A 25,570-nucleotide genomic window follows, 5' to 3' on the forward strand; every position below is an offset into this window, starting at 1 on the left:
CTTCCCTCACTAATGTCTCTACTTAGCCTCTCACACCTCAGGTAGTGCTGGTCAGCAAGAATGTGACATCTTTTCATGTGTAAAATAGTACTTCTGATATCCATGAACTTCAAATTAACACAGATCTTTTCCTTGTGAGACTCCTGACAGTTCAATCTTTAGAATTTTTCTATGTGCTGGGTATTTTTTCAAATTGGTATCTGATTGATTCCTTGTCTTTAATTATTAAATTATTTATTTCTATACAAATAATCTATGTGGAATGATTTGTATTAAATATTCACTACAGCCAAGTAGTGGCAAGTTAATTTTGATGCCCATTTGATAAGCATGACTTAATTTAGCTAAAAAGTGTAAGCCAGGTAGATAATGAGCTGGAGGGAAAACTCTGGACAAAGGCAGAGATCAAGATCTCAGTGAGGAGATTGAGCAAATATTCTGTGACTGAAAAAGTATCAGTGCAAGGCCAGAGCTGATGGGGGACACCTATCTGGAGGCAAGTAAGGGCTGCTCTGATTTTGAAATAATTGTAGCTCTACAAAATCCTTTTTAATTTTGGCAAGTCTCCACTCTGCCCACCGAGGGCAGGATACAGTGTTGAGGGGAAATGCTGACATCAGGTTTTAGAAAGGCAGGAAGGATCAGTGAACTGGGCTCTTGGTGTGTGTGTACTGAAAGGTACAGCTTAAAGAGAGACTATGAAGCAAAATGTTTTCATGTTCTTCCAAAGGGTGTCCCCCAGAATTAACTTTTGTAGAATCTGTGCTGTGATTCTATGCTAGAATCTGTCAAATTGTGCTTTCTCCATGGCTTGAGTTTTATTTACAGGATGAGACAGTGTTTTCCCTGACATGATGCTTTGTTACACTCTCCTGATGAAAGCAAGAACACAGTGAGCACACTCAGAACAGCCAGACTGAGGACATGGAAATGGCAGAATTGCTAGGGTTGGGAATGAGTGATCTCTGGAGATCATCCAGTGCAATCCCCTGCCAGGACAGGGTCACCTGGAGCAGGTGACACAGGACAACATCCAGATGTGTTTGGAATGTGTCCAGAGGGGGAAACCCCACACCCTCCGTGGGCACTGCCCCAGTGCTCTGGCACCCTCAATGTAAAAAAGTTCTTCTGCGTATTGAGGTGAAACTTGCGTTTTAGTTTAGGCCCACTGCTCCTTGTCCTAAGGAAATCCTCAGGGAAAAAAAAAAGGGGGGGGGGAGGGGGGGAAGAAAAAGGGCTTTTCTCATCCTACAGGGCTGAGAAATACAGAACTTTTTACAGAAATGCTGAGTTCCCTTAGCTTTCCCTGCGCACGGGCAGCCCTTAGATGAGCGCGGGCAGGCAGCCCTTGCCTTCCCCTCCCGCAGAGCCCCGCGGAGCCGCGGGCAGCAGCAGTGACCCGGCCGGGGGCGCGGGGGAGCGGGGCCGTGCCAGCGGCGGGAGGCGGGAGGCGGCGCCGGGCCCGTCCGTTCCCCGGTACCGCGCGCAGGTCACGCCGGGCCTCCTTGAACTGAGATTACCCGGCCGGCGCCTCCGGCCGCTCCGCGCGGCTCCCCCCGGCCGCCCGCACCATGACCCCTGCGCCGGCTTTGCGGAGCGGCCGCACTCGGGCCGTGACGGGGCCGCGGCTCTGCCCAGCGCTGCCGGGGGAGCCCCGCGGGGCCGCGGCCGGGCCATGGCGCTGCTGCCCGCGCTGCTGCTGCTGCTGCTCCTGCCCCTGGCGGCGCTGGCGGCGGCCGCGGTGCTGCTCGGCCTGCCCAGCTACGACATCCCGCCCGGGGTGAACCAGCCGGCCAAGCTGCGCCTGGTGCTCACCGTGCTGCTCGGCACCGCCGCGCTGGTGAGTGCGGGGGGCGAGGGGGCGTTCGGGGGGAGCCGCGGGATGGGGAGGGCGGGCAGCGGTTGCACAAACGCGGGGAGCCGGGGGCAGGATGTCCCCGCTGTCCCCATGGGATGCTGGCGGTGCCGCATCACGGGCAGGGGATGCGGAGAGCGGGTTGTGCCCCGGGGCACCCCCCGATCCCGACACTGCCCCCGATATACCCCGGTGGAGGATGCTGCCCCGGGAGCCGCCGGCACAAACACTGCCCCGAGCACTCCCCGGCGGAGGATGCTGCCCCGGGCACTCCCCGGTGGAGGATGCTGCCCCGGGCACCCCTCGGTGGAGGATGCTGCCCCAGGCACCCCCCGGTGGAGGATGCTGCCCCAGGCACCCCTCGGTGGAGGATGCTGCCCCGGGCACCCCCGGCCGGGCTGCTGCGGGGGGCGCTGCCCATGTCGCGGGCAAAGCCCGATCCCGGTTCAGGAGCGTGCTGGGGCGTGTTAGCGGAGATGGCGAGCGGCTCATTGCAGTCCCGAGTTCCGGCTGGGCTGGTGTTATGCCTGATAGCTGCCCGCACCTTCAGGCGGAATCACCTTGAGCAAGGAAAGCTGCGGGCCCTGAGCGGCTCCTGCCGCGGCTGACATTTATGGCACACAATCCGGTTAGCGCTGCTTTACTTAATCCCTGGACTCCCCTCGGCGGCGTTGCATAAACGGCATTAGAGCCCCCTCAGCTCTGCCTCTGTTACTCGCTGTCTTTGAATTTCTTAAAATCTTCTGTTTTGTCATTCCTTGAGCCACAAACATTACCCGTTATTATCAGACAGACTTTGCTTTCCTCCACACAGATTCTTAAACCATTTACATCCTCTTTAGATTAAATCTACTGGCAAAGCTGCCCAGCCATCCTGAACCCCACTAGCAGGTGACAAACAGACTCACTGGGCATTAAAAAGAGGGATATTGTTCAGCCAGTGAATGGTAACTGATTCCCAGCTTCTTGTTTGTTCTCTTATTACATCAGATTTATATTCTAGCTTGCAAGAGCATTGGGAAGGGAAGCAACTTCATTTTGCTCAGTAGATCTGTTGTGTGAATAAAAAGCAGTAACTAACTTGCACAACAGAGCTTGGCACTTTAGATTTGCAAATTCATGCAGATTCACTGAGTCTAATTCATAAATATTAGTTTCAGCAATGAAGAACTGTTTCTACATATGGTATTTCATTGTTGTTATCAAGTATAAATGAAACAAGAATGACCACAAATGTGTGCAGGACAATGCTGGTGATTAAAATATATACTCCAAGACAACCAGTTTGGCTGATCATTATAAAATTTCTGATGTGACATTGGATTTGAGTCGTGCAAGTAAATTTTTGTACAGACTGCAGGATGTGAGAACTTGGTTAAATTGTTTCATTTCCAAATCAGACTTGTGTGTTTCTTTGAAATTTCCCCCAAATAAGCTTGGTGTAAGTACAATGCAGAGATTTTATACCCTGGCTAACTCCAGACTTTTAAAGATGCCTTAATGTCTTCTACCTTTAACAGGGAAGGATTTTGGAGAAGACTGGGCTTTGCAGCCAAATCACTTTTGGCCGATACGTGCGACAGGGACGGAAACTAGGGTTGGATCCAAAGCTCTTTATCCAGGATCTGCAGTTTAACAAAGTACCTGTGAGGGTTTATCAGCCTAAAGCTACCTCGGATGGACCAAGGAGAGGCATCCTCTTCTTTCATGGAGGAGGCTGGGTGTTTGGAAGCCTTGGTAAGATACTTCTGGAGGAACTGTAGTTGTGTAGAAAGAATATTCTCATCTTTTTAGAAGATTGAAATAAGGCGTGGTTTCAGCATGTGATTTGGGATGAAGTCTGAAGCCTTTCTGGGAGGGACATTCCTTAGGTTGTCTCAACCTGAGGGCAATAGTGGAGCACTAACAACAATATTTCTTTTGCAGATACCTATGAAAAGGTGTGTCGCTACCTCTCCAGGGAGAGTGACTCGGTAGTCGTGTCTGTGCAGTAAGTGAACATTACCCAGTTCTGTGGTTGGGAGATTATTGTGGCTGTGGGACAACAGCAGAGCTGCCTCAGTGTTGGAGATGTTCTTTTTTTTGGCATAGGAATTTCTATCAGATTCAGTCAAGTCCATAAAGAGAAAAATAGTGATAACAGAGATTTTGCAGCCCTTAATTATTCATCCCAGACATACTCCTGAAAGATACAAATGGTAATATTTGGCATGCTAAGGAAGTCTATAAAAGCCAGTTAAAAACTTGGGTGAAAAAAGTCTTCCTTGTGCTGAACATATGGACATGTAATATGATGCTCCAAGCAATTGGGAGCTATGGGAAAAGAAAATAATCACACTGAAATACTCCCATTTTACACATAGGAAGCAGAGGCACAAAATTATTAAATAAACTTGTCTGGAGTTTTCACCATCCCTAAGAACTGTACAATTCCTTGTTCAGATCATTAATCTGAGACAATCCTACTTCAGTGAACCCTTATGACTGAGCTCACCATTTACAGTTTATCTGCAATGCCCAACGGAGCAGCAGCTGTTGGGAGGCACTGAGGATCCTAACCTAGAGCCAAAGCACCCCAAAATGATGGGGCTTAAAAACAGTATACGAGACATTTCCTGGTTACTGCTACTGACATTTCCTTCCTCTTATCTCCATGTCCCAGGTACCGTTTGGCCCCCGAGCACAAATACCCCGCTGCCTACGAAGACTGTCTGAGCGCCACGCAGCACTTCCTGCAGCACCTGCAGCACTACGCCGTGGACCCTGCCCGGGTCACTGTCTGTGGGGACAGTGCTGGGGGCAACCTGGCAGCTGCTGTCAGCCAGACCCTGGCAGGCAGGTCAGACCTGCCCAGGCTGCGGGCTCAGATCCTCATCTACCCCGGCCTTCAGGCGCTGGACTTCAATTTACCATCCTACCAACAGAACCGGGGAGTCCCTCTGTTATTCCGGGAACGTGCGGCTTTCTTTGCTTTGCTGTACCTCAATGGGGATGCACTGCACATGCAAGAGGTCTTGGAGGGCTCTCACATTCCTCCAGACATGAGGCTGAAATATAGGAAGTGGGTGAGTCCCGACAATATCCCTGAGGAATTTAAGGTCAGAGGTGTGAAGCCACTTAGGCCCACTGATTTTATAGCGGAAGTTTATGAGACAGTGAAGAGATTCTGTGAGCCCAACTTGTGCCCACTGTTGGCTGAAGACTCTGTTGTTCACCAGCTGCCAGAATCTTTCATCCTGACCTGCGAGTATGATGTGCTGAGGGACGATGGTTTGTTGTACAAGAAGAGGCTGGAGGACAACGGGGTTCCAGTGACCTGGTACCACCTTGAAGATGGATTCCATGGAATCATAAGCCTGTATGATTATTGTGGTGTGTCATTTCCATCTGGGAAAAGGGGACTGGACAGTGTTGTTAACTTCCTAAAAAGCTTGTAGTAAACATCTTAGATTCCATGAGTCTGTTCATACCTCAGCCTAGGAAAATATCTTTTTAGGATATTTAATATCAGATTATGGCTAGAGAATCAGGGGCAGCCATTAACAGTGATAAACAAAGCTCATCAGAACCTAATTCCAGCTGTTTGTTGGAACATGGAATATGCAAACCTTATACAAGCTTGTACCATGCTGCAAGCCATTGTCTTTAGCTCTGTTAGTGAAGAACAATTGTTTGAATGGACATCCTGGTTTGTTCCGATTGTTTAAAATAAAATACATGTGTGAAGAGAAACTGTATGTTAGCAGGTGTGTGTGGTGTGAGAATAAAACCCAGCTGATGTTAGTGGGTTATGAGCCACTGACAATAAAATAATAAATATAATGAAAATAAGGAAATATGATGCTGTGTCAAGCGTAGTCTCTATCACTGTGGGCACAACAAACAAATGGTTCCATGGCCAACATCACTCATGTTTCTCAGCACACAGGCAGGACTGGAGCCCCTTTCTACCCCAGTTTTAGCACGGAACTACTGGGTAATATTTCACCTACTTAAGTTGAAGGACAGTTCCATCAGCCAGGGAGGGGAGTGCTGGTGGGACAAACAGATATGATTGCATCACAAAAAGATGGGCAGGATTGGTGGAAAATTGACCCAAATGCTCTACTACAGCTCTCGTTGGAAACTGGCTGGAGAACAGGACAAGGGAAAGATGAGGAGAGAGAGAAGATGAGGGTCAGGAAGGGGAGGGCAGGAACAGAGCAGGTCTGTGCTGTGGGGGTAGTACAGGGCTATAGCTGTCAGCTGGAGTCCAGCCTCAGCTCACAGGAGTAATAAGAGAGAGAAGGATAAGCATCTTTCTTGGCCTGTATTAATTCATTCTGTTTATGACCTGCCCTTCCTCTCCTTAAGCCAGGGCAGCAGCAATGCCCAAGCACAGATTGCACTGAGGGGTTCACACTGGATATAATACTGGCCAATTAAAAATGGCACTTAGGGCAGTCACTTGGGGCTGCTCTATCACTTACACACAACTATGCAGCAATATAGACAATAATATTTACCAACATCATGCAAGAGAGACTTTACTAATCCTTCCAGAATTTAGTACTTATGACTTGGAGGATCTTTAATAATCTGGATATTGGTCTCATTTGCCTGTAGAAACATGAGCATCTTTGCTAGCAGAGCTGCTCAATAGATTTTACGCCCTGCTTAAGAGCTCTGCAAAATTTTGTCATTAGACTTTTAACTTTGTCAAAACATGCCAGTTAGGTTCAATATTAGAGCTGTTCAAGCAGATCCTCCTGACTCTGCTAAAATTGCTTCCTTCAGATTTTTTTTTTTCCTGGAACCAAATGCCCAGACTGTGTTGCAGTCTGCTGCAGCAGAAATGGAACAAATAGTGGGGGAGAAATGGTTCATTCATCCTTTTCAACTGCTAGTTCCTGTGGCAGGTGAAGGTATTTAACCAAATTAACAGGAGCACAGATAATTTTTCAAATACAATACAATGTCTTTTATTTACACTAAGGAACCAATCCAAAATTTTACAGTGGCTGCTTTTACCAGTTGACTTTACCAGCTGAGGCAAAGAACATGGACTTCTTCCCAAAAAAAGCACTTGTGTAGATGAGGAAAGGAGCACTGGGACAGAGCTGCTGTGATTACTGGGCTGCCTCAGCAATGCTGAGTGTTGTGTATCTCACATTTTTAAACTCAGCAATATCTCATACAGAACAGCCTCATCTGCTTCCCAGCTCACAAACCAAACACTAATGAGAACCACAATGGGGAAAGTTGAGGGAAGGAACAGAAAATTCCACTGTAGGGCTGTGTGTGTCAACATTCCAGGCAGCGATGATCTGCGACTAATACTTAAATCCTATTTTATATATCCTTAAACAACTGTATGTGTAATGGAAGGCACTGTAGCTGTGTGGCCATTCAAAGGCCCCAGGGCTCCCCTGTAGGTTGGATTCCAGTGGGAATCCTTCCCAAGGCAGGCAAACAGGACACCCTGCTTGGGACTCCCTGGATGTTTCCCAGTCTGTGCCTTGGTGGTGACCAGGACACATGAAGAAAACCAGTGTGCTACTCCCACCTAGGACTGGGTATTGTGTCTTCAGGGCATCCCCTGGGCTCTAATAGCAGCTTGCTGGTAAAATAGGATTATTTTAATCAGCACACCTCCAATTCATATAAACAAACTGCACTTGAATAAGGCCCAGATCTTTTACAATACCTTCCCACAAGTATCATCTGCTAAAACGTCCCTTCCACTGAGGTGCCTCTCCACCCTCAAGTATTGTTATCATTCTCTCTAGACAGGCATTTGGAAGGCTGGATGTGCAATGCTGCTGCACGAAACCCTTAAGCAGCACAAGGCAATCAGCTTTTCATTTTCAGCCTTCTTAAATGTGTCTGCAAATCCATGATGCAAGTGTTGAAATCAGGCTGATCAGATCTTATGACATACAGATGCAGTTCCTTAAGTGGAAATTCACTTGAAATGCAAATGCCCTTATTTTCAGGGATTAAATTATAAACAACGCAGAGACTGACAAAGGTGTGTGCTAACAGTGGGGAAAACACAGTCTGACTCAAAAGCACACTAAGCCATCTGAATGCTGTGCACAACAGCATCCTGTGTATCTCATTTCGGGGCCTGCCACTGCACTTTTCATCCATCACAAGGAAGCAAGAAGCCAAATTTTAGTGTCAGAGTGTGCTGAGAACTGCAATGGACACGGCTACAACCTGTGCTGCCTCCCCTCTGCAGCTGGAGTGCAAGCTGGCTTGGATTCCTCAGAAATCAGATTTCCCCATTCTTGGTAGTTCTTGGCGTTGTTAATTCAATTAAATGGAACAGGGTGCACTGGTCAATATATAGATTTAGAGACAGGATCCTCCTTCCATTTAAATCCTGGAAATGGATCTTGTGGTGACTTTTGGCTACTTTCTCTACCAGTCAGTACCTTATTTTTTTGATTAATGAAGTGGAAATGTTATTCATACAACAATCCTTATTCACCACAGGAAGCGCGGAAGGAGAGTGTCAATGAACAGATTTCTCTTCCCTATCCAATATCACTTGAAAACAAGGATAACTGTGGGATACAACTAGAAGGAGAATTCATGGAGTATTATTATCTTTCTGAATTTTTAAGTAAAAGATTACCTGGGCTAACTTTTCAAGTACATATCAGAGAGGCTCTAAAGAATCAGGACTCCTGATCGATAACATGACTGCATTTGTCACTATCTAACAGTGATTTTTCTCTTCCAGCCAGAGGGTGGACACACATGTCCTGAGAACAAAAAGATCCATTTTGACCTTAATCTACTGTCAAAATAGCACAAACATTCCCTATGACAAGTCTGGAGTAAAAACACCTGGACCAAAAATTTAATTATATAATTTCTAACATTTAATCTTGTGTCAGAATAACCCACTCTCTATGGCCATCTTGAAGACCCGATGAAAAACTGCACTAGAAAGAAGTTGAATGATGTCCAATATGTGCCCCATTTCCTGTAAAACACAACAACTTCTGCTTTTGCTACTTGTCAGCTGACACAACCACCTAAAACTCGTCACCTCCCGGACCAGGGGTATCTTCCCCAAAATGCTGGTGGAATCCTGGGCTTTGAGGAGGGGCAGGATATCTGCAAACCATCAGACAACTGGTGAGAGCCAGAGGAGCCGGGGATGCCCCTGTGTAAACTGCTTAGGGTGATCCTAAGCACTGCTTAATATAGCTGGCTGCTGGTGGGAGCTGCTCCTGCACAGGGAATGAGAATTGGGTTATACAGGTTTAGACCAGTTAGAACAAGTTGCTGGGTTACATCCTGACCTGCAGGTGGTCAGCACTATTTCAGAGGATATCAAATCACTGAAAGCAAATTTTCATCTCTTGGTTTTCAGTCAATTAATAGTTGAAGTGAAAAAAAAAATAAATAAACAACAACCAAGCCAAATTACAAAACAAGTGGGATAGAACTTGAAAGGACATAAAACTCCTAATTGTTTTGCCCTCTGTTTTTGTTTGTTTGTTGGTTTGTTTGGGTTTTTTTGTTTTTGTTTTTGTTTTTTTTTTTTTTTAATTTTACACAGCTTCCTATGTGTTTCTTTGAAGAAAGAGCAGAAAAGAACCCTGTGTTATTCCATAGTACGTCTGAAACATCTAAGAATAAAGCAAACATAGGAAGCAGCTGCACGTCCAAGGACAAGGTGAAGCAAGGTTCCTCCCCATGCAGGAAGCAGGCAGACCTTGATTACCCTTGGCTTTACACAGGGAAAGCACTTAACAGCAGATAAGCTGCAAAGCAAACTACATTAGCTGACCTTGCATTACCAGCGAGCAAACCTGGAAGAAATAGCTCTGGGGGGCCTTTCCACCACTGGATAGGCCACCCTGAGACTTTGCTCCCATGTGAGAAGTGTTGGTACGAGTCCAAATTCTTATTGCTCCAATGTGCAACTTCTGCATTTAAATCACATTTGGCCCAGAGCAGAGATCTGCAAAGCTCAGCTGCTCTTGGTCTGAAGCTCAACAATAAACCTGCAGCAAGTTAAAGGCTTGCATTCAATATATTTGGAATTAATGTAATGCAATTCATTTTTTTGCTCAAGATTAGCAATATTATAATTATTTTTAGGAACGGATAAAGCCTATATCATAGTCTTGGCACGGACAAGCCCCTGGCCATGGTCTGGATGGAGTTTTACCTCTGCAACGTTTTAGTCACTGTGATTTAGATTTGCTGTTTTCAAGGTTGGGTTTTCAAGTGAAGGACATTGATGACTCAGACGTGCAGAGCAACAGTGGCACCTATTGGCAAAGGGACTGTGGCTCTGTGAGACACCCAAAACCAGCTGGGGACAGCCCCTCAGCCGAATGCAGGAACCAGAAAACAGCGTCCTTGATGAAATCTTACAGAGATGCAAGAGCCCTGGTAATTAGATAAGCGTTATATGGGTTTTTTTAGGCTTCAAAGCCCCGGGGAGATCAAAGGCAATTAGAAAAAATTGAAAGCAAAATAGGTGAAAGTCACTGAATCACAGTTAGCTATTAGTGCTGTGCTATTAAACACATTCTCTTGAAAAAAAATCTCTAAGATAATCCATAAAGAATGAATTACAATGGAATGAAAATTGGTGGATAGAGAAAATCTTATATCCACAAGGAATTCCTCCATTTTAATTTTATTGCCAATATAAAAACTAAATATTAAGAGTGTATTTTTCTGTTTGTTCCTATCTGCTGATATTTTTTGTGACAGTACCAATCAGGCATGCACCTATATAGCACAACAGAGCCCAGATAATATCTAGAATACAGCTCAGAAAATTATACAAAGGTAGCTTAATTTCACACAACTCTAATCAGTTTGCTTTAAAATCTGCTCATCAATTATTCATAATTATTAAATATTCATAACAAATGAAACATTTATGTTTATAATCTACTGCGCTTCTAAAAGCAAAGCTCATATATGGAAAAACCACCCATGAAATTTGTATGAAAACATTCATTCCAAAATCTGAGAGCTCCCCAGCCACAAGTCTGATCTGTTTTTATTGAGCCATTTACAATTAAATATACAACCACAACACCCAGGGGAGCCTGAGGTAACCTGGTGAAACGTGTTCTGGTGGAGAGCTTCTTAAACAGGAGGATGCACAGCTCCACCAGACAGGTCAGATGGGATTAGTGATACACAGCACCAAAATATCTCCTTTGATCTGTTTAACTGTTGGACTTTAATTTCACCTGGAAATTTAGACCTTCCTCAGAGGTGCCCAGCCAGCTTTGTGGTGAGCCCAGCTCCAGCTGAGCTCCTGGCAGAATGAATCCAGCCCTGAGCCCAGTGATGGTGGAACCAAACACCAACCAGCCCAAAACAAAACCTGATTGTGTCTTTATCTTAAATATTTGACACGACAAAATTTCAGAAAGAATATCTCTGATAATTAAGGTTTTCACCTTCTTTTTTTTTTTTTTTCCCTACAAAATGTAGCTGATGTAAATTATTCCAGAGAAAACCCCCCAAACCCCCTGAGCTAACTGAAAGCAGTGCTGCAAACACACAACTTCACCAAGGATATCTCATTTATATTTCCTTTCTGACCATTGGGAATGGGTCACAATCCCAGGTTCTGGGCCTGCATGTCTGGTTTGTGCCCAGGGGCACAGGTCAACATAGACATGATTGTTCCCCAGTTCTTCACTGCATTTGGGAGAAGTCAGCTGAGGTAGGAATGGCAGATAAAACTGAAAGATTCCTACACCCATGGCTTAGAGACACTAATTATTACCTGCTGAGGGAAACAGTGACAAGAATGCCGTGCTAGAGGTTCCCTAAATAATAAATACCCAGGTTGTGTCTAACACAACATTTCCCAACGCACTCTAATCTTCAGAAATTACAAGGACTTTTATTCACAATAAACCCACTGAAATAGAGGTTGTTTTGCCTATGCTTTGAGAAAACATAAATCTGAAAGAATTAAGATGTTCACAGCTGCCACAGAAAAGAGGTGAGAAAATTGGAAATTTCATCATTCCAAGTCTGCAATAACTCAGAAATCCATTTGTTAGTAAATAAAAAATTCAGCCAAGTCATGAAAATATGCAACAGAAATTCTGGGCTCTACTAATCTGTTATTTTTTTCAGGAGGAGAAGTTATTAATTTAGAAAACAGCATAACTTTATAAAGAAAAGAGACAATTTGACACATACACCTGGTGATAAAACCCCTTGAACTTGGAGACCTCTAAAATATGGATCAAGTTCGGAACTTAAATATGTTTCTCTAAGACTCCTAAATGGTCATGTTTATTCTGGCCCACTCTGTTGTAATTAATTTGTTAATATACAACAAACACAGCTCCTGAGAATCCTTATAATATGCAAGGATGCATATGCATATGCAATCCTTATAATATGCAAGGATGCATATGCATATGCAATCCTTATAATATGCAAAATATGACGTTTTGAGGATGTGTCAGATTTATCCAACCTTGGTTTGAGTATTTTTTTTTTTAGTCTTGGGATCTTGTGGTCACTCGTGTCTCAAAAAGAAGAGAGCACCAGGTTCTTAAATTTTCTTTGGAGCAAATAGATGTTTGGATACAACTCTGTTATGAAGATGTTCCAGACAGTCTTGATTGCAGGATAATTTTCGTGTTTGAATGTGTGTGACATTAAAGAGGCAGCACGGTGGTGGGATTGATGCACGTCTCTCAAAGCCAGCACATTTCTTGCCTCGAAGGAGGTGAGTGTCAGCCTGGATGAGCTGTGTAAACAAGACAACAGATTCTTTGGACTGAGCTCCTCAGTTGGGGCTGGGGCTCTGTCAGAACAGTGATTGTGGCTGCAAGGGCTGCAGAAGTTGGGAATTTTGGATGCCCCGTGGTGTGGAAACTCTTGAACCCCTCAGGGAAACCTCCAGGGCTTTGCCCTGAAAGAATCTACCAGAGTTTCTCTGCTTAGGCTGAAAGTAAAGATTCTCCCCCATGGTGCCCTGCCAGCACTATTGCCAATCTACCCCAGATTGTTTCTCCCATTGGCCAGTTGACCCTGCCCACGCCAATTGTCCATCCCTCATCCCCCCTGTATGCTGCTGCCCTTTGCCCTGCCCTTTGTACCACTCCTGTGCCCCCAGGGGAGGTCTCTTTTCTTTATAAGGTTATGCTATTTTCTAAAATATTGGTGGAAAACCTTCAATTTCTCATTATTAACTAGGCCTTCTATAATTTTTTGTGCTGTTTGTTGCACTGAGCTGATCAGCTCTTCAAAGGCACCACCTTAAACCCATGCCATTGATACTCTTTTGTTCCCCCCAGAAGACCAAGCAGATTTCACTTGCCACACTCCTCTGATGACAATCTCACTGCCATGAGGAGTTGAAACACTTCAGGGAAAAAAAAATTAATAGCTTTTCAAAATAATTCATATTTGGTCCTTCTATTCTAGCCAGTGTGGCTTTCCTCATGGGAATACTATCACCCAGCAGCAGGAGCTGCAGCTTCCATGAGGAATTTCATCAAACAGCAAATACCTGAAGCAAATACCTGCATCACCCAGCTCTGGACAGGGGCACAAGGTGGCCCTTCCACTGATCCCTGGAAGACCAAGTTAACCATTAAACAGAGTAGGGCCCTTATTCACCTGAACAAAGAATGGAAAAACTTCCCCATAGTGACACATTCCTTGCAGAAACATCTAATTTGTAAATCATAGTCATATTTCAAGGGAACCACTTATCTCCAAGAGCAGCTGAAAGCAACAAGATTGTACCAGCACATCCTGAGCCTGGTTTGTGCTATGAGCAGACTCTGATGAAGACTCTCAGTTCTTTCCTTTTTTCTTGCCTTCTTATGATTTAAAATTTACATTAGTTCAAAAGGCTGTTTGAGGGAAATTTACTTCACAAAGGAATAAGTTTGGAATACTGAAGAAGTGGTACAGAATGGAATTGCATTTTTTTTATACGTAGCTGTGATGTAACTCTTAAGCTTGTTGGTGCAGAGAAGAACTGCCCTGACAGAGACATAATTTTGTAGTTGCAGTGATGGGGACATTGGCTCTGGGTAGAGAAGGACCCAAGTTCTATTTAACAATGACCCATAAGGAAATTGTTACATAAATACAAAAGTAGTTGTTTGGGAGCAGTAATGTTTGTTGAGAAGGGAAAAATCTCTGGGCACAGTCATTTTAGAGGCAGTTGCTCTTTTTTGTCACATATTCTTATTCTTTCAAAGAACCCCTGAGGACTGAATGCAAGAAATAGATCCCAGAAACGTTGCTCTCAGTTTTCAGGTGGAAGTTGGGCTCATCAAGCAGAATTTGCTGTGAACACACAGAGAACCCCTGGCCCAGAGAGCTCCCAAACCTCCCAGCTCTTCAATATTCCATCAGCACTTTAAAAACACCCTGAACAAGCCAGCTGACAGCTTGAGAGCCAGTAAAAAAAGAACCCAGGGCTGGCTGTGTAAATATGTACTTACCTGCTCCAGTGCTGTAAATATGTAATTTAGGCTGCTGCCTCATGACACATTTTGTGTCTAATTTAAGGGACTGTGTGTTTGGACAGGAGGGTCTGGATGCCTGTCAGGTAAATATTACAAGCTGTAAATTTTCACAGCAGATTTGACACTAAATTTAGTTAGCACTATATATAAAGTGCTCACTGACCTGATGGGAGCCCTTATCCCTGACAGTGGTTGGCCTGAGAGGAATTTCAAGGTCCATGAAGGAATGAGCCACAGACTCCTTTAAGTCCCAAACAACTCCAGTCTCCTGTGGCAACCTGAACATCCTTGAGATCAGCACTTGCAGGTTCTGCTGCCATGGAAGGTGAGAGCCTTGTCCTCCCAGCTCAGCCCAAGGTGGGAACACTCACAACCAACAGGAAAGTGCTCATGGAGAAGCATCTTGAGGGCCAGGCACTGCCTCAGCTGCTGGAGTGCCTCAGCCTAGCAGTACACAAGGAGAAAGTCTGGGATTTTCAGAGTTAAAAGTAAAACAATTTTGAGTTCCTACAGTGATGCCAAATCCATGGCTCTGCACATCCTGGTTGCTGATAACTGCCCACAGAGTCAGCTTTCTAATTTAATCCTCTCCCTTGGAGATACCTGGAGGGGTGCTGGGAACCCCCGCTGGTTTGTACAGACAAACTTGCATTTTTCTTCTGTTCCCTCAAAAGCTTGAGCTTTGAAAGCACCTTTAGTTATGGCAGTCATGACCTTTGGTTATATCAGTGCTCTCACTGAACAACCCAGTCTCCATCCTTTGTATTATTAGTAATTTTCCTTTAAAATATTTACTTAACACAATCCCAGGCTTTGTTTTTGTGTGGATGTTCTTCATCCCCTTTATCACTACATGCTGCAGGGACAGTTTGCATCCCTGCTGTTAATATAAATATTGAAAACAGAGCACTTCACTGAGCCTCTTGGGTGGTTTTCTTTTAGGCTTAAATACAACAACCCCGCTGGTAACACCACTTCAGTAAAACCCCAGCCAGGCTGGAGCAGAGCAGGGCTGGGTCCAGAGTGACCACAGGGATGCTGTAGGCGTGGAGGGGAGCAGCAGGTGGCAGGATTGGATCTGCTTTAGTGCTCCTGATCCCTGGGCTCGGGCAGTGCTGATGGGGAGCTGCCCCTGGCAGTCCCCGGGCCCCCCTGACCATCACTGCCCAGCAAGGCTCAGCTCAGGCTCTGCAAAGGTCCTCAGTGAGCCAAAGCCCCGTCTGATATCAGTCTCCCTCTTCAGGAAAAGGAATTCCTATTTTTTCTTTCAAACCCTGCCACATCTCTGCTCAGAGGATGCAACTTTCCCAATGTTTTGAAATCCCTGGGGGTGAAAGGTCCACTGTTACTGTTCTTATTTCTATTAAGAGCAGAAATGAGGTCAAAGCAGGGTTGAAAGTGAACTGGGCTTGAATTTATGCAACCAGCACAAAAGCAGCTCGTTTCTTTACAGATTAAATCACACTCTGCCCAATTAGCCAGTCTCAACCTGGAAACCAAGAGCTGTCCTGGTGAGATTTTGGTGACAGAACTCTGTGCAGTACCCCCCAGTGTTCACTGGTCCATGGCTGACCGACAAGGGGGCAGGAGGACTCTCTGTCCTCCATGAATCATTTTTCTCTGGCTTTACCCAATGTCCTCACTAGAGGATACATGGGAGACAACCCAAGGGTGCAGCCAGCCCAGAATGACCTGCTGTGTTTTCACATGAACTGTTTAATTGTCACACAAATCCCTGTGATTTACACACTGGCCACTTCCACCTTTCACACTCCATGCTGTCATTTTTTTACCTTTTTTGCTCTATCCAAGCAATGCTGCAGTTTCCATGTGATTTTTGTCAGTGATTAAATCCCAGGGAGGGGATGTGCCTGCAGCCACATCAGCAGGAGAAACAACACAGGCATTTTCACTCCTATTTCCATATTTTAAACACTTGACTAAACTTGCTCCCTGTGCACAGAGCAAAGTGCTGTGGTTGATTGTTCAGACAGCTCTGTCAGCCTGTGTTTCCATGAGCAGAGAGGGGCTGGGCTCTTGGCCTCTACCTGTTCCCTGGTTAATGAGCCTTTGCTTGGGCTGGGCATTTCACACAAAAGGTTTGTTTTCTATTTATAGTCACTATTTGCAACACCACCTCTGTGGCATTGAAATTCATAATCAGCAATCTGCTATGGGGAAAAACATGTTCCAATTGATATTAAATGAGCAATGGGTTAATTTTTTTTTCCTTTTTTTTTTTTTTTAAAGAACTGATAATGAGGAAAACAAAAATAGCATCTTCCAATGAACCAGTGACAGATCTAAGGTATTATAAGTTTCAATCTGAGCACAAAGCAGTCTCAATACCCCAAATATCAACCCTGCTAATGGGAAAATGTCAAAAATGCCTGTGAGGTTTCAGATGGCCTTTAAAAAGCAGAACACTGGCACTAAAAACCTGAAATAATGGACCAGCTTGTTACCAAGCTGGAATAAATTCCTTGGTTTTTTAAGGTGAACGTAACTTTGGCTTATGGTGCTGGTTTGACAGTCTTAGAAATCACAGGCATCTGCTTCTGCCTCGAGCTAAGACAGCAGGCGCAGAGGCAGGGAGAATTTATGCAGAGTGCTCTAATTTTATTCAGATTTGTTAGAATAAAAAAGCGTACTTAGCTTCAGATGGTGAGAAATAGCAGCTTTTAAATCATGGGTTTTACAGAGATTACTGCTGTGGAATCTAAAGGGTAGAATTTGCTGGCTGCGTCGTTAAAATAACATTTTTCTTTCCTTAAAACACATTGAGTCACAGCAAACTTCCAGGCCTATTTTAAGGAGACCCACTGTTGATAATTATTGTCTTTTTTTAGAATTCTGCAGGAATTATTTATTTATTTATTTTCCCATATCCTTTGGAATTCCTGTGTCAGGATTACAGCAGTTGGCCTATATAAGATAAATATTGGCATGCAGATTTACTGTAGGATCAGCCAGGGTATGACTAAGCTGAAATACCTGAGCAAAGATTTCCTCTGAAATCAGCATTTGTCGTTGTCTTTACTCCCTGCTGGAAATGGCATAATAAAATATATAACACAGCAGGGTTATTTCCAGGGGAAAATCAGGAATTCTGCATCATGAGATGAATTGCACACAATATGGTCCAAATGAAATTGAAAACAGTGGAAATCTTTCAACTGGCTGTAAAACTTATGGTCAGGCTGTTACCACACTCTTCTTAGAACTGGAACTCCTGTGGATAAAAATAATTCTATTTTTAGACTGTGATGATTCCCAAGAAATCTTTTCTTGAATTCACTTCTCCTCTTGTGTTGCAAAGTTCTGGGGAGCAGACTCTCCTATCACCCCATTTTTCTACGTAGATTAAATCCCACTCTGCCCAATTCTCCCATCCCAACCTCAAAACCAAGACCTGTCAGCAGCAGATTTTGGTGGCAGATCTCTGTGTAACATCACCCAGTGTTTTTCCCTGGCTGAAAGCTGGGTGTTCCCTGTGCCCTCTTCTCCTCCTTCCTGTAAATAATCACAAGATGTTTTACCAAAAGATACCAACTGTGTTTGAGTGTCCCTCAAAGCATTTCCTGGCTGTGATGGGCTCTGCAGACAGCTCACTGATATGAGCTCAGCATTAGGAACACAATGAATTTTAAGGAGTTTTTTACAAAAAAACCACTGCAAGCCTCCACTTCCTAAACCAAGGGCTCAATTCCCTGCTAGAGAGCAGGGTGCTCAACCCTTCAGGTGGGTTTTGCCACAGACTGGGCAGCTGCAATTAGAGGGTTTCTGTGCTTCCAGGCTGTCTGACAGCTCCCACAGCCTCATGTCTGGGTGCTGTAAGTAGGAAATGCAGCAAGTAGGAAATGCAATAATTTCACACAAGTAGGAACAGAAATGCTGTAAGAAGGAATAGTGCCCACCCTGCCCAGAAGAGAAGCATTTCCCACTTCAGCATCAGCACCTCTCGCTCCAAAGCTCACAGGTGACACCTTCACCCTGGTGAAGTGAAAGTCACATTTATCCAAATCTGCTAGAGATGCAAAAAGATCCCCAGTTTGTCATTTCTTCCCCTTTCACACACAGGGAAGGGCAGTAACTGTCCATTAAGGTACACACCCATCTATCCCTTTAGGGTTACAACAAAACTTCTGCCATCAGGAGTTTAATTTCAGAGACAATCACCTTTGGGCCTTACAGCCAAGTGCAAAGTCCATGTTTGCAGAGGTTATTGGAACACTTGTGCCACCTAGGAAACCTGTTCCAGGAACACATGCCTTGAAAAAAATAGCCTTTATGGAAAGACAGCTGTGGATGCTCCACATCCACCCCCAGACATTTGGTCAGGCAGATTAAACTGAGACAGGCTCTGGACACCTCCTTGTGGCAGCTGTTTTCATCATCACCCAAATATATTCAATGTCACAGGGGAGGCAGAATGCAGAAAAACCTGCAGATCTCCACTTAAGGGAGTTGGGGATCAGCTCCCAAACTCATCTGGGCAAAGTCCCCAAAGGAGACTGGAACAGTTCCAGCCAGCAGATGAGATTGTATTGTGTGTGTGCATCCCAAAATAAAGATTGCGTGAATGCTCTACTTGGCCAAGAAAATTGAGGTAATTAGGAAAGGGAATCTTTTTTTATATTGACCTATTGATTGACATGCCCTAAGTTGAAAATGTGCTAAGATGAGGAAATTGCAGGTGTTTGGAGGCTTTTAAAACTTTGTTGCTGTTCAAAAACCTCATATAAACCAAAGGGCTTCGGCCTAAACTTCAGGGGCTTTTGGATTTTGTACCCACACTTAGAGCAGGCAGATGTTTTTCAGCCAATATTGAAGTTATTCCTCAATTAGGGAGGAAGAAGGGAGGAGGAGAAAAAAAGAAATCTGAATTTGACACACACCTAATGTTACCTGCCAGGGCAACAGTATTTCCTGAGCAAAGGCAGCTGCTGGTATTATAATTAATGAATCCAAGAAAATCAATTAGAGCTTTATCTGTGTTATCATAACTAATAATTTTATTATCAAACTCTAGAAAAACACAGTAATAATCATATTTATTCAGTAGTTAATGGAATAAGACTAATTTCACTGTGAAAAATACCTGGCTGTCCACAGGTGTGATAAAATTCCTGCTGTAAACCAGAGCCTTTTCTGCCTTCTCTTTTTAATTTTGCTGCCTGAGTCACCCACAAGTAAGTTCAAAAGGAAAGTATTTGGGGCAGGGACAGTTTATCTCCATGTTGTAACATCCCCTTGGGTGCTGATGATAAATCAGCAGGTGGTTCAGTGGTATTTGCAAATTCCATGTTTTCTGATTCCAGAGACTGCCTATTTCTCCTCCTGCTTTTTTTTTTTTTTTTTTTTTTTTTTTTTTTTTTTTTTTTTTTTTTGTGTGTGTGTTTGTTTGTTTGTTTGTTTGAATCTTGTTGTCCTTTTAACCTGGGCACTGCACAGGGATCCTGCCCTTTGCCTGGAATGGGGAGGCAGCCTGGGAGAGACAGAGCACCTGGAACCTCCTGAAGGTAAAATGCTGGAGGGGAAGGACAACCTCAAGTTCATGATCCCTTTTGAGTGAACCTCTAACAAACACATTTCACTGACTCATTTATCAACAAGAAAAAAACCAACCCAACAATTCCTGCTGATCATTTTTTCCCCTTTCATTTTAGAGAAACATAATGCCTGGTTGGATACACTCAGCCAAATGTTTTCTGAATTGGGAATCTCCCAACTTTTTTTATTTAAAGAGCTCTCGATATTCTTTTCCAGTAAGTCAGCATTACTGCAGTAAACACTGAGCCCTTCATAACCTTGCTGAGTGAGATCCCCTCTGAAAGTCACTCTGCAATCAAATGTACTGGGATTTCATAATAGTAATTTGCCACACTGTCAGAAATAGGCTTATCATGCTGCTGTCAGTGGTATCATGTGAAGCTCACTGAGTGTCTGTGCCCTTCAGATGAGAGCCAGTGCTGGAGCCAGTCTGGGAGAGTGGAAGAGGGGAAAAAAGGTGTGAAAAATGAGGTTTACTTTTTTGGTAAATTTTAAGAGATAGATTTAATTTAAAAATTAAGACAATTGGGAGATAAAAAAGCAAAGTACAGCCAGGCTGGGTGACTTGGCACTCAACCAAGTCCACACCCTGCCATTCTTTAAATACCCTTTCTATTGCATTAGTCTGTTGAATATTCATATTTTTCCATAAACTAGTTTTTATATTCTAGGAACTGTTTTGCATGGTCCCTTCTTGGGTCTGCCTTTTAAAACATGTGTGTTTTGTGGCTGTGTCTTCACTATCACCTTTAGCTCGGGCTTTGGTCTGTGCTTTCTTCAGATGGGAGACACTGATAGTTGGTGTATCAATAGCAGAGTTTTATTTATATGTTTATTGGATGTTATTTAAACCAAGCAGACAATTTAGGCATAATATATCAACTACTACCACTATGCCTAATTTTCTTTACTAAAAGCAGAAATAAAAAACTTATATCCTATACCCTTACCACAGTGTTATTGATCATACAGCACACAGCTTGCAAAAAGCCAATTTTATAATACACATTTATAACAAAGGGAAGAGGAAGAGAACATTAACTCCTTAACATCCAGTACTCAGCCTCTGGCTGAAGATGGGAGCAGAAAGCTCCTGTCTCTTCTGGGTAACCCCTTAAACATCAGAATTCTTGGCTGGGTAAAGTAGTGGCTTTTTTTTTTTTTTTCAACTTTGCTTGAGATCTCTGAAAATCTGCTTGTGTTGTCTTGATACCTTGGGAAGGCTGACCTGAAACAGAGACTGGACAGAGCTGGAGAATAAAGTAGATATTTATTGAAAGGCCTCCAGGATACAACTTGGGCAGGACAAGAGCCTGACCAGGGTTACACCCAAGGTGGACCCAAAATGGTCACACAATGACTGAATGGTCACTAGATCTTACATTTTTATCAGTTTTGGTCCATTTGCATGTTGGGGTTTAATTGTCCAGTTACAGATTCAGGTTGTGAGGTTCCATACTTCTTGTTTCTCTCTTTGGTCCATCATTGTTTGTGCTTTTGGGCCTGAAAGTTGTCCTTGGTCTTCAGCAGAAGGATTTGTTTTGTCTCCCTACTCTGTGAGGAGCTGAGTGACACTGACTGTGAGCTCAGAACTACACCCCTGGGCAGAACAGAATGTGAAAATATGAAAGCTCAGACTTTAAGCATCAGACTGTCATTCTACCAAGTGTGGCAACTGCTGATTTCTAACACCACAAGACAGACGTTTTGCCCAGTGCCCACAGGCTGTTAGCAGATCTTGACTGATTTTTCAGGTTTTAAAAATATATTAACTTTTTTTTTCTTTTTTTTCTTTTTTTTTTTTTTTTTTTTTTTTTTTGCTGTTTCATAGATGTTTTTGTAGTTTCTTCAGCTTTCCTGTTAAAATTGTCAGAGATTTTGAATTCCCAAACAGACCTTTATTTAAAGAAGCATTAGGTAACATCCTTTAAAAGGGGTTTTCACCTGTACTCACACGGCTGAGACTGTGCTCTTCTCAAAACTTTCTCCTGTAAAATCACACACTCAGCAAACCTTTCAGTCATTTCAGTGGTTGTGCCAGTGAAATCAGGGGAAAAAAAGAAACATCTTGGTGCTTAGTTTGACCAAAGCAACTTGAATGACAGAAACATGAATGATTTTTTACAGTGATGTGTCCTTTACTGTTGTGATTGATTTTAAAGATTGTCCAGAAGCCAATTTTTATTGATCAAAGAGAGAAAAAAATATTAGTCTGGTCATTCCATAAATTCTTGCAATAAGCATAAACTACCAGCTTAAAAACTGCAGGATTGCTTGGCCTCTGGATTAGATGGATTGGGCCTGAAGAGGATATATCTTGGTGGATAAAGCTTTAATTCTCATTGCAGTTCAAGGTATTTCTGCACAGAATGGGGAGGGAAAGGAAGAGGAAAAGGGACTCACTAAACCAGCACAATCCAAAGCCATTGTATTGGTAATGGTATCATGTCTCTGGTTGTGTTTTTAAACACTTTTCTCCACAGGAACTCAAATTGTACATGAGATCTGGCCCTCAGGTCAAGAGGTGATGTTAAACTAAAGATTTAGGATCTTTAAACACACTGAAGGTATTTGGGTGCCTCCAGTTTGTAGCATTTTCCAGGCAGGAGGGGAAAGCTCAGCATATTCAGGTCCCTTCCCTCAGGATGTCTCTGGCTGCACACTCAGAATGTGTCATTACTTTAGAAAGTGTTTGCTTAAGTCTTTTGGTTGTTTTAAAAATCGATTTTTTAAATTGTCTGAGACACTGATGCTTTGGGGGGACTTCCCTGTGACTGAATCAGCAAATTAAAATGATCAAATTAATGTCACGGTTTTGAGACTCAGTGGGGATGTCTCATCCAGTAATGAGTAACACTTTTTGTTTCATTTAAACCTCTCCAGGAAAATTCTAATTTCCTAGAGTGACTCTGAAAAAGAGACAATAAAGATTGTGTGAGCTAATGATTGCATCTCCTGGAACAGCTGCATAGCACATTGAGGTGTCCTTTGTTATTTACAGACCTTATTATTTATTATTATTATTATCTTATTTATTTACTGACTGAAACACCATCACAGTTTGGTCCCTGGAAGTCCCAAGCTGCTCTGCATTGTTTTGGAAAGAGCACAGCTGTGGTTTGAGGTCCTGAGATGGCACAGAGAAGAATCCATCCCATTGCCCCATCCCTGGCAGTGCCCAAGGCCAGGTTGGATGGGGTTTGGAGCATCCTGGGACAGTGGAAGGTGTCCCTGCCCATGGCAGGAGGTTGGAAGGGATGAGCTTTTAGGTCCCTCCCAGCCCAAATCCTTCCATGATTCTGTGATGAGGAAACCTCCTAAAACTACAGCTGCAGTCACTTCCCAGAGCAGAACTGCATGTCAGACACTCCCCCTGCACTACTGCAGAAATGAGCAGTAATTACAGGTAATTATTGGTAATTTGGGGGGAGGGGGGAATGGGGGTGTGCCTGCAAAGCACACAGAGTGTCAAATTTGCTTAAAACTTTTACTGAATACTGTAGCATATATTAGGCCATCTGAAATATAATTAATATAATGATTGAAATATAATTAATTGTTGGCTTCCACTTCCATTGGCTGTTAAATATAAGCAGTTATATTTTACCATTAACATAACTTCTGAAGGACTGAAGGACTTTATTAGTAAAATCTAGTGTTTTTATCACTGTTTTTGGAAGTGTTGGAGGGCATGGGCGGTAGAGGAATAACATGGAGAATAATAGCTGGTCATATTCCATGGACAATCAGCCTGAAATGTAACGCCAGGGCCCCGAGCAGAAATTATTCATACCCAGCTCCCACACAGGTGTATCATTACTGCCTCTCTCAGAGCCAGGAAATCTGTTGTGTCGCCTCTGGTCCACTTTGGTTGTTATAGAAATGCCTTCAACTACATTGTCCACTTCTTCTGCTCCTGGGGTTAAATTTATTCAAAAGGCTCTGGCCAGGAGAGAGGGCTGAGCCCGTGTCAACATGTCTTTAGAAATGCATTAACAAGTTGCTCCACATGCATAATTAATAGGGATGAAGGAACCCTAGACTGTCACAAAGTCTGGTCTCCATCCCAGTCCATCTCTTTTGCTTCTTGATACTTCCTTTCTTTTTTTTGTGTTGTTTCTAGAACATTGGTATAATTCACTGTGTATCACTCTTGGGACATAATATAAGCTATACAAGCATTAATACCATAATAAAACAATTTTTCTTCTCGGTGCATCTTTTATACAATGAGCTCCAAGTGTTTTGACAGAGCTTGATTAAAAATTAAGCCTCTGTCCAGCTGTGTCAGGCAGGTAAATAGGATCATATCCATTTTCCAGATGGTTAAACACACAATAGAGAGGTTAACTGCTGTGTCCGAGGCTGCTCACTGTGTTACCTGCACTGCTGGCAGTGAGAGCCCAGACCTAAATAGATCATCAGTTCTTGATTGGGCAGCTGATGCTCAAATCAGAGAAATGCTCTTTTTAGTTTCACTAAAAATAATTTTCTTCTAGTGACTCTTTCAACAAATAGGAGACACAAAAACTTTGGTCAGCTGAAAAATTCAATTTCATGTAGGAAGAAATCATATTGAACTCTTTTGGTAAACTTTATGTAAAGCCAAGGTCAGAGAGAAATGTGACACTTGGAAACCACAAGTTGTTTTCTGGGGTGACTCAGTTGGAAATAATTTGTTTCAGTGGTGAACTGGCTGGTACCTGGCAGTGCTTTGAACCACAGTGCTGAACTAAGAGTGAGCAGGGACAAGTTCTTCTCCAAGGTGGCAGCACTCATGAACTACATTTGACATGGTTCATATTCAATCCACCGTGAGACAGAAGTTCCTTTTATTTCTGAAGACAAGCAGCAGCTCAGCAGACAGAACTTCTGCCTTTGGAGCACTTTTCCAACATCTCCAGCACCCAAATCCCTGCTGGGGAGCTGGGAAGGGCAGAGGCAGCTGCAGGCAGGAAACAAAAGCTCCTACAGATGTTCGAGCCTGAATTCTTGTTCCTTCCTGCTTCTGGACCTTCAGGAAGTGTTGGAGGATGAATCGCCCTGGGCCAAATCCATACAGGCCCAGGAGTGCCCAGAAATGTGAGGGTTGCATTAGAACCTTCAGAGAAACTAAAATACACAAATCCACACAGACATGAGGTAGAAATGCAAGTTTAGTTTTAAATAAATAGAGGATTTTAAGTGCCTGTATAAGCTTGTAAGAGAAACCCTAAAGCTTAAAGTTCAAGTAGCATTGCCTTTTGCAAAGTTGGTTAAATTCTATTCATAACAAAAATAATGTACCCTTGATAGATAGAACAGATAGAGCTGTACATGTAGAATTGGTGTAAGAATTTGTGTTTGCCTTTGTACATCAAGTTTGGCTTAGGATGGGTCCAACTCTATTGTAAGAAAATTCATGTAAGTACCTAATTGGCTAAAAATAGATTAAAAAATGTACTACTGTGAGAACACAGACACACAGGACTCACAAAAACACTGATGGTGCTATTGCTGCTACTGTTGATAAGATGCTCACTGGACACAGACTATTGAGGCCTCTACTGCTGCTGAGGTTGCTGCCTTTTCTTGGGACTCAGAGACTTTATGTTACAAGGATTCTGCAAACTGCTGCAGACTCTGATAACTTTACCTTTGTGGGATTGATTTAACAATGCAATAAAGGACTTTGCTT

General features: G+C 43.5%; 1 protein-coding gene across 1 annotated transcript; it reads left to right on the plus strand.

The window, feature by feature from the left end:
• Positions 1-1,675: 1,675 nt before the first annotated feature.
• Positions 1,676-5,662, plus strand: LOC310918245 (arylacetamide deacetylase-like 4; the record flags this gene model as incomplete). The annotated part of the gene is made up of 4 exons (XM_083877097.1): positions 1,676-1,840; positions 3,376-3,592; positions 3,782-3,845; positions 4,518-5,662. The coding sequence occupies 4 exons, from the start codon at positions 1,676-1,678 to the stop codon at positions 5,290-5,292; spliced, it is 1,221 nt and encodes a 406-aa protein (XP_083733223.1). The 3' UTR covers positions 5,293-5,662.
• Between the last annotated feature and the right edge of the window lie 19,908 nt (positions 5,663-25,570).

Source organism: Zosterops lateralis (assembly GCF_965231275.1).
Source record: "Zosterops lateralis genome assembly, chromosome: 22".
Classification (NCBI taxonomy): domain Eukaryota; kingdom Metazoa; phylum Chordata; class Aves; order Passeriformes; family Zosteropidae; genus Zosterops; species Zosterops lateralis.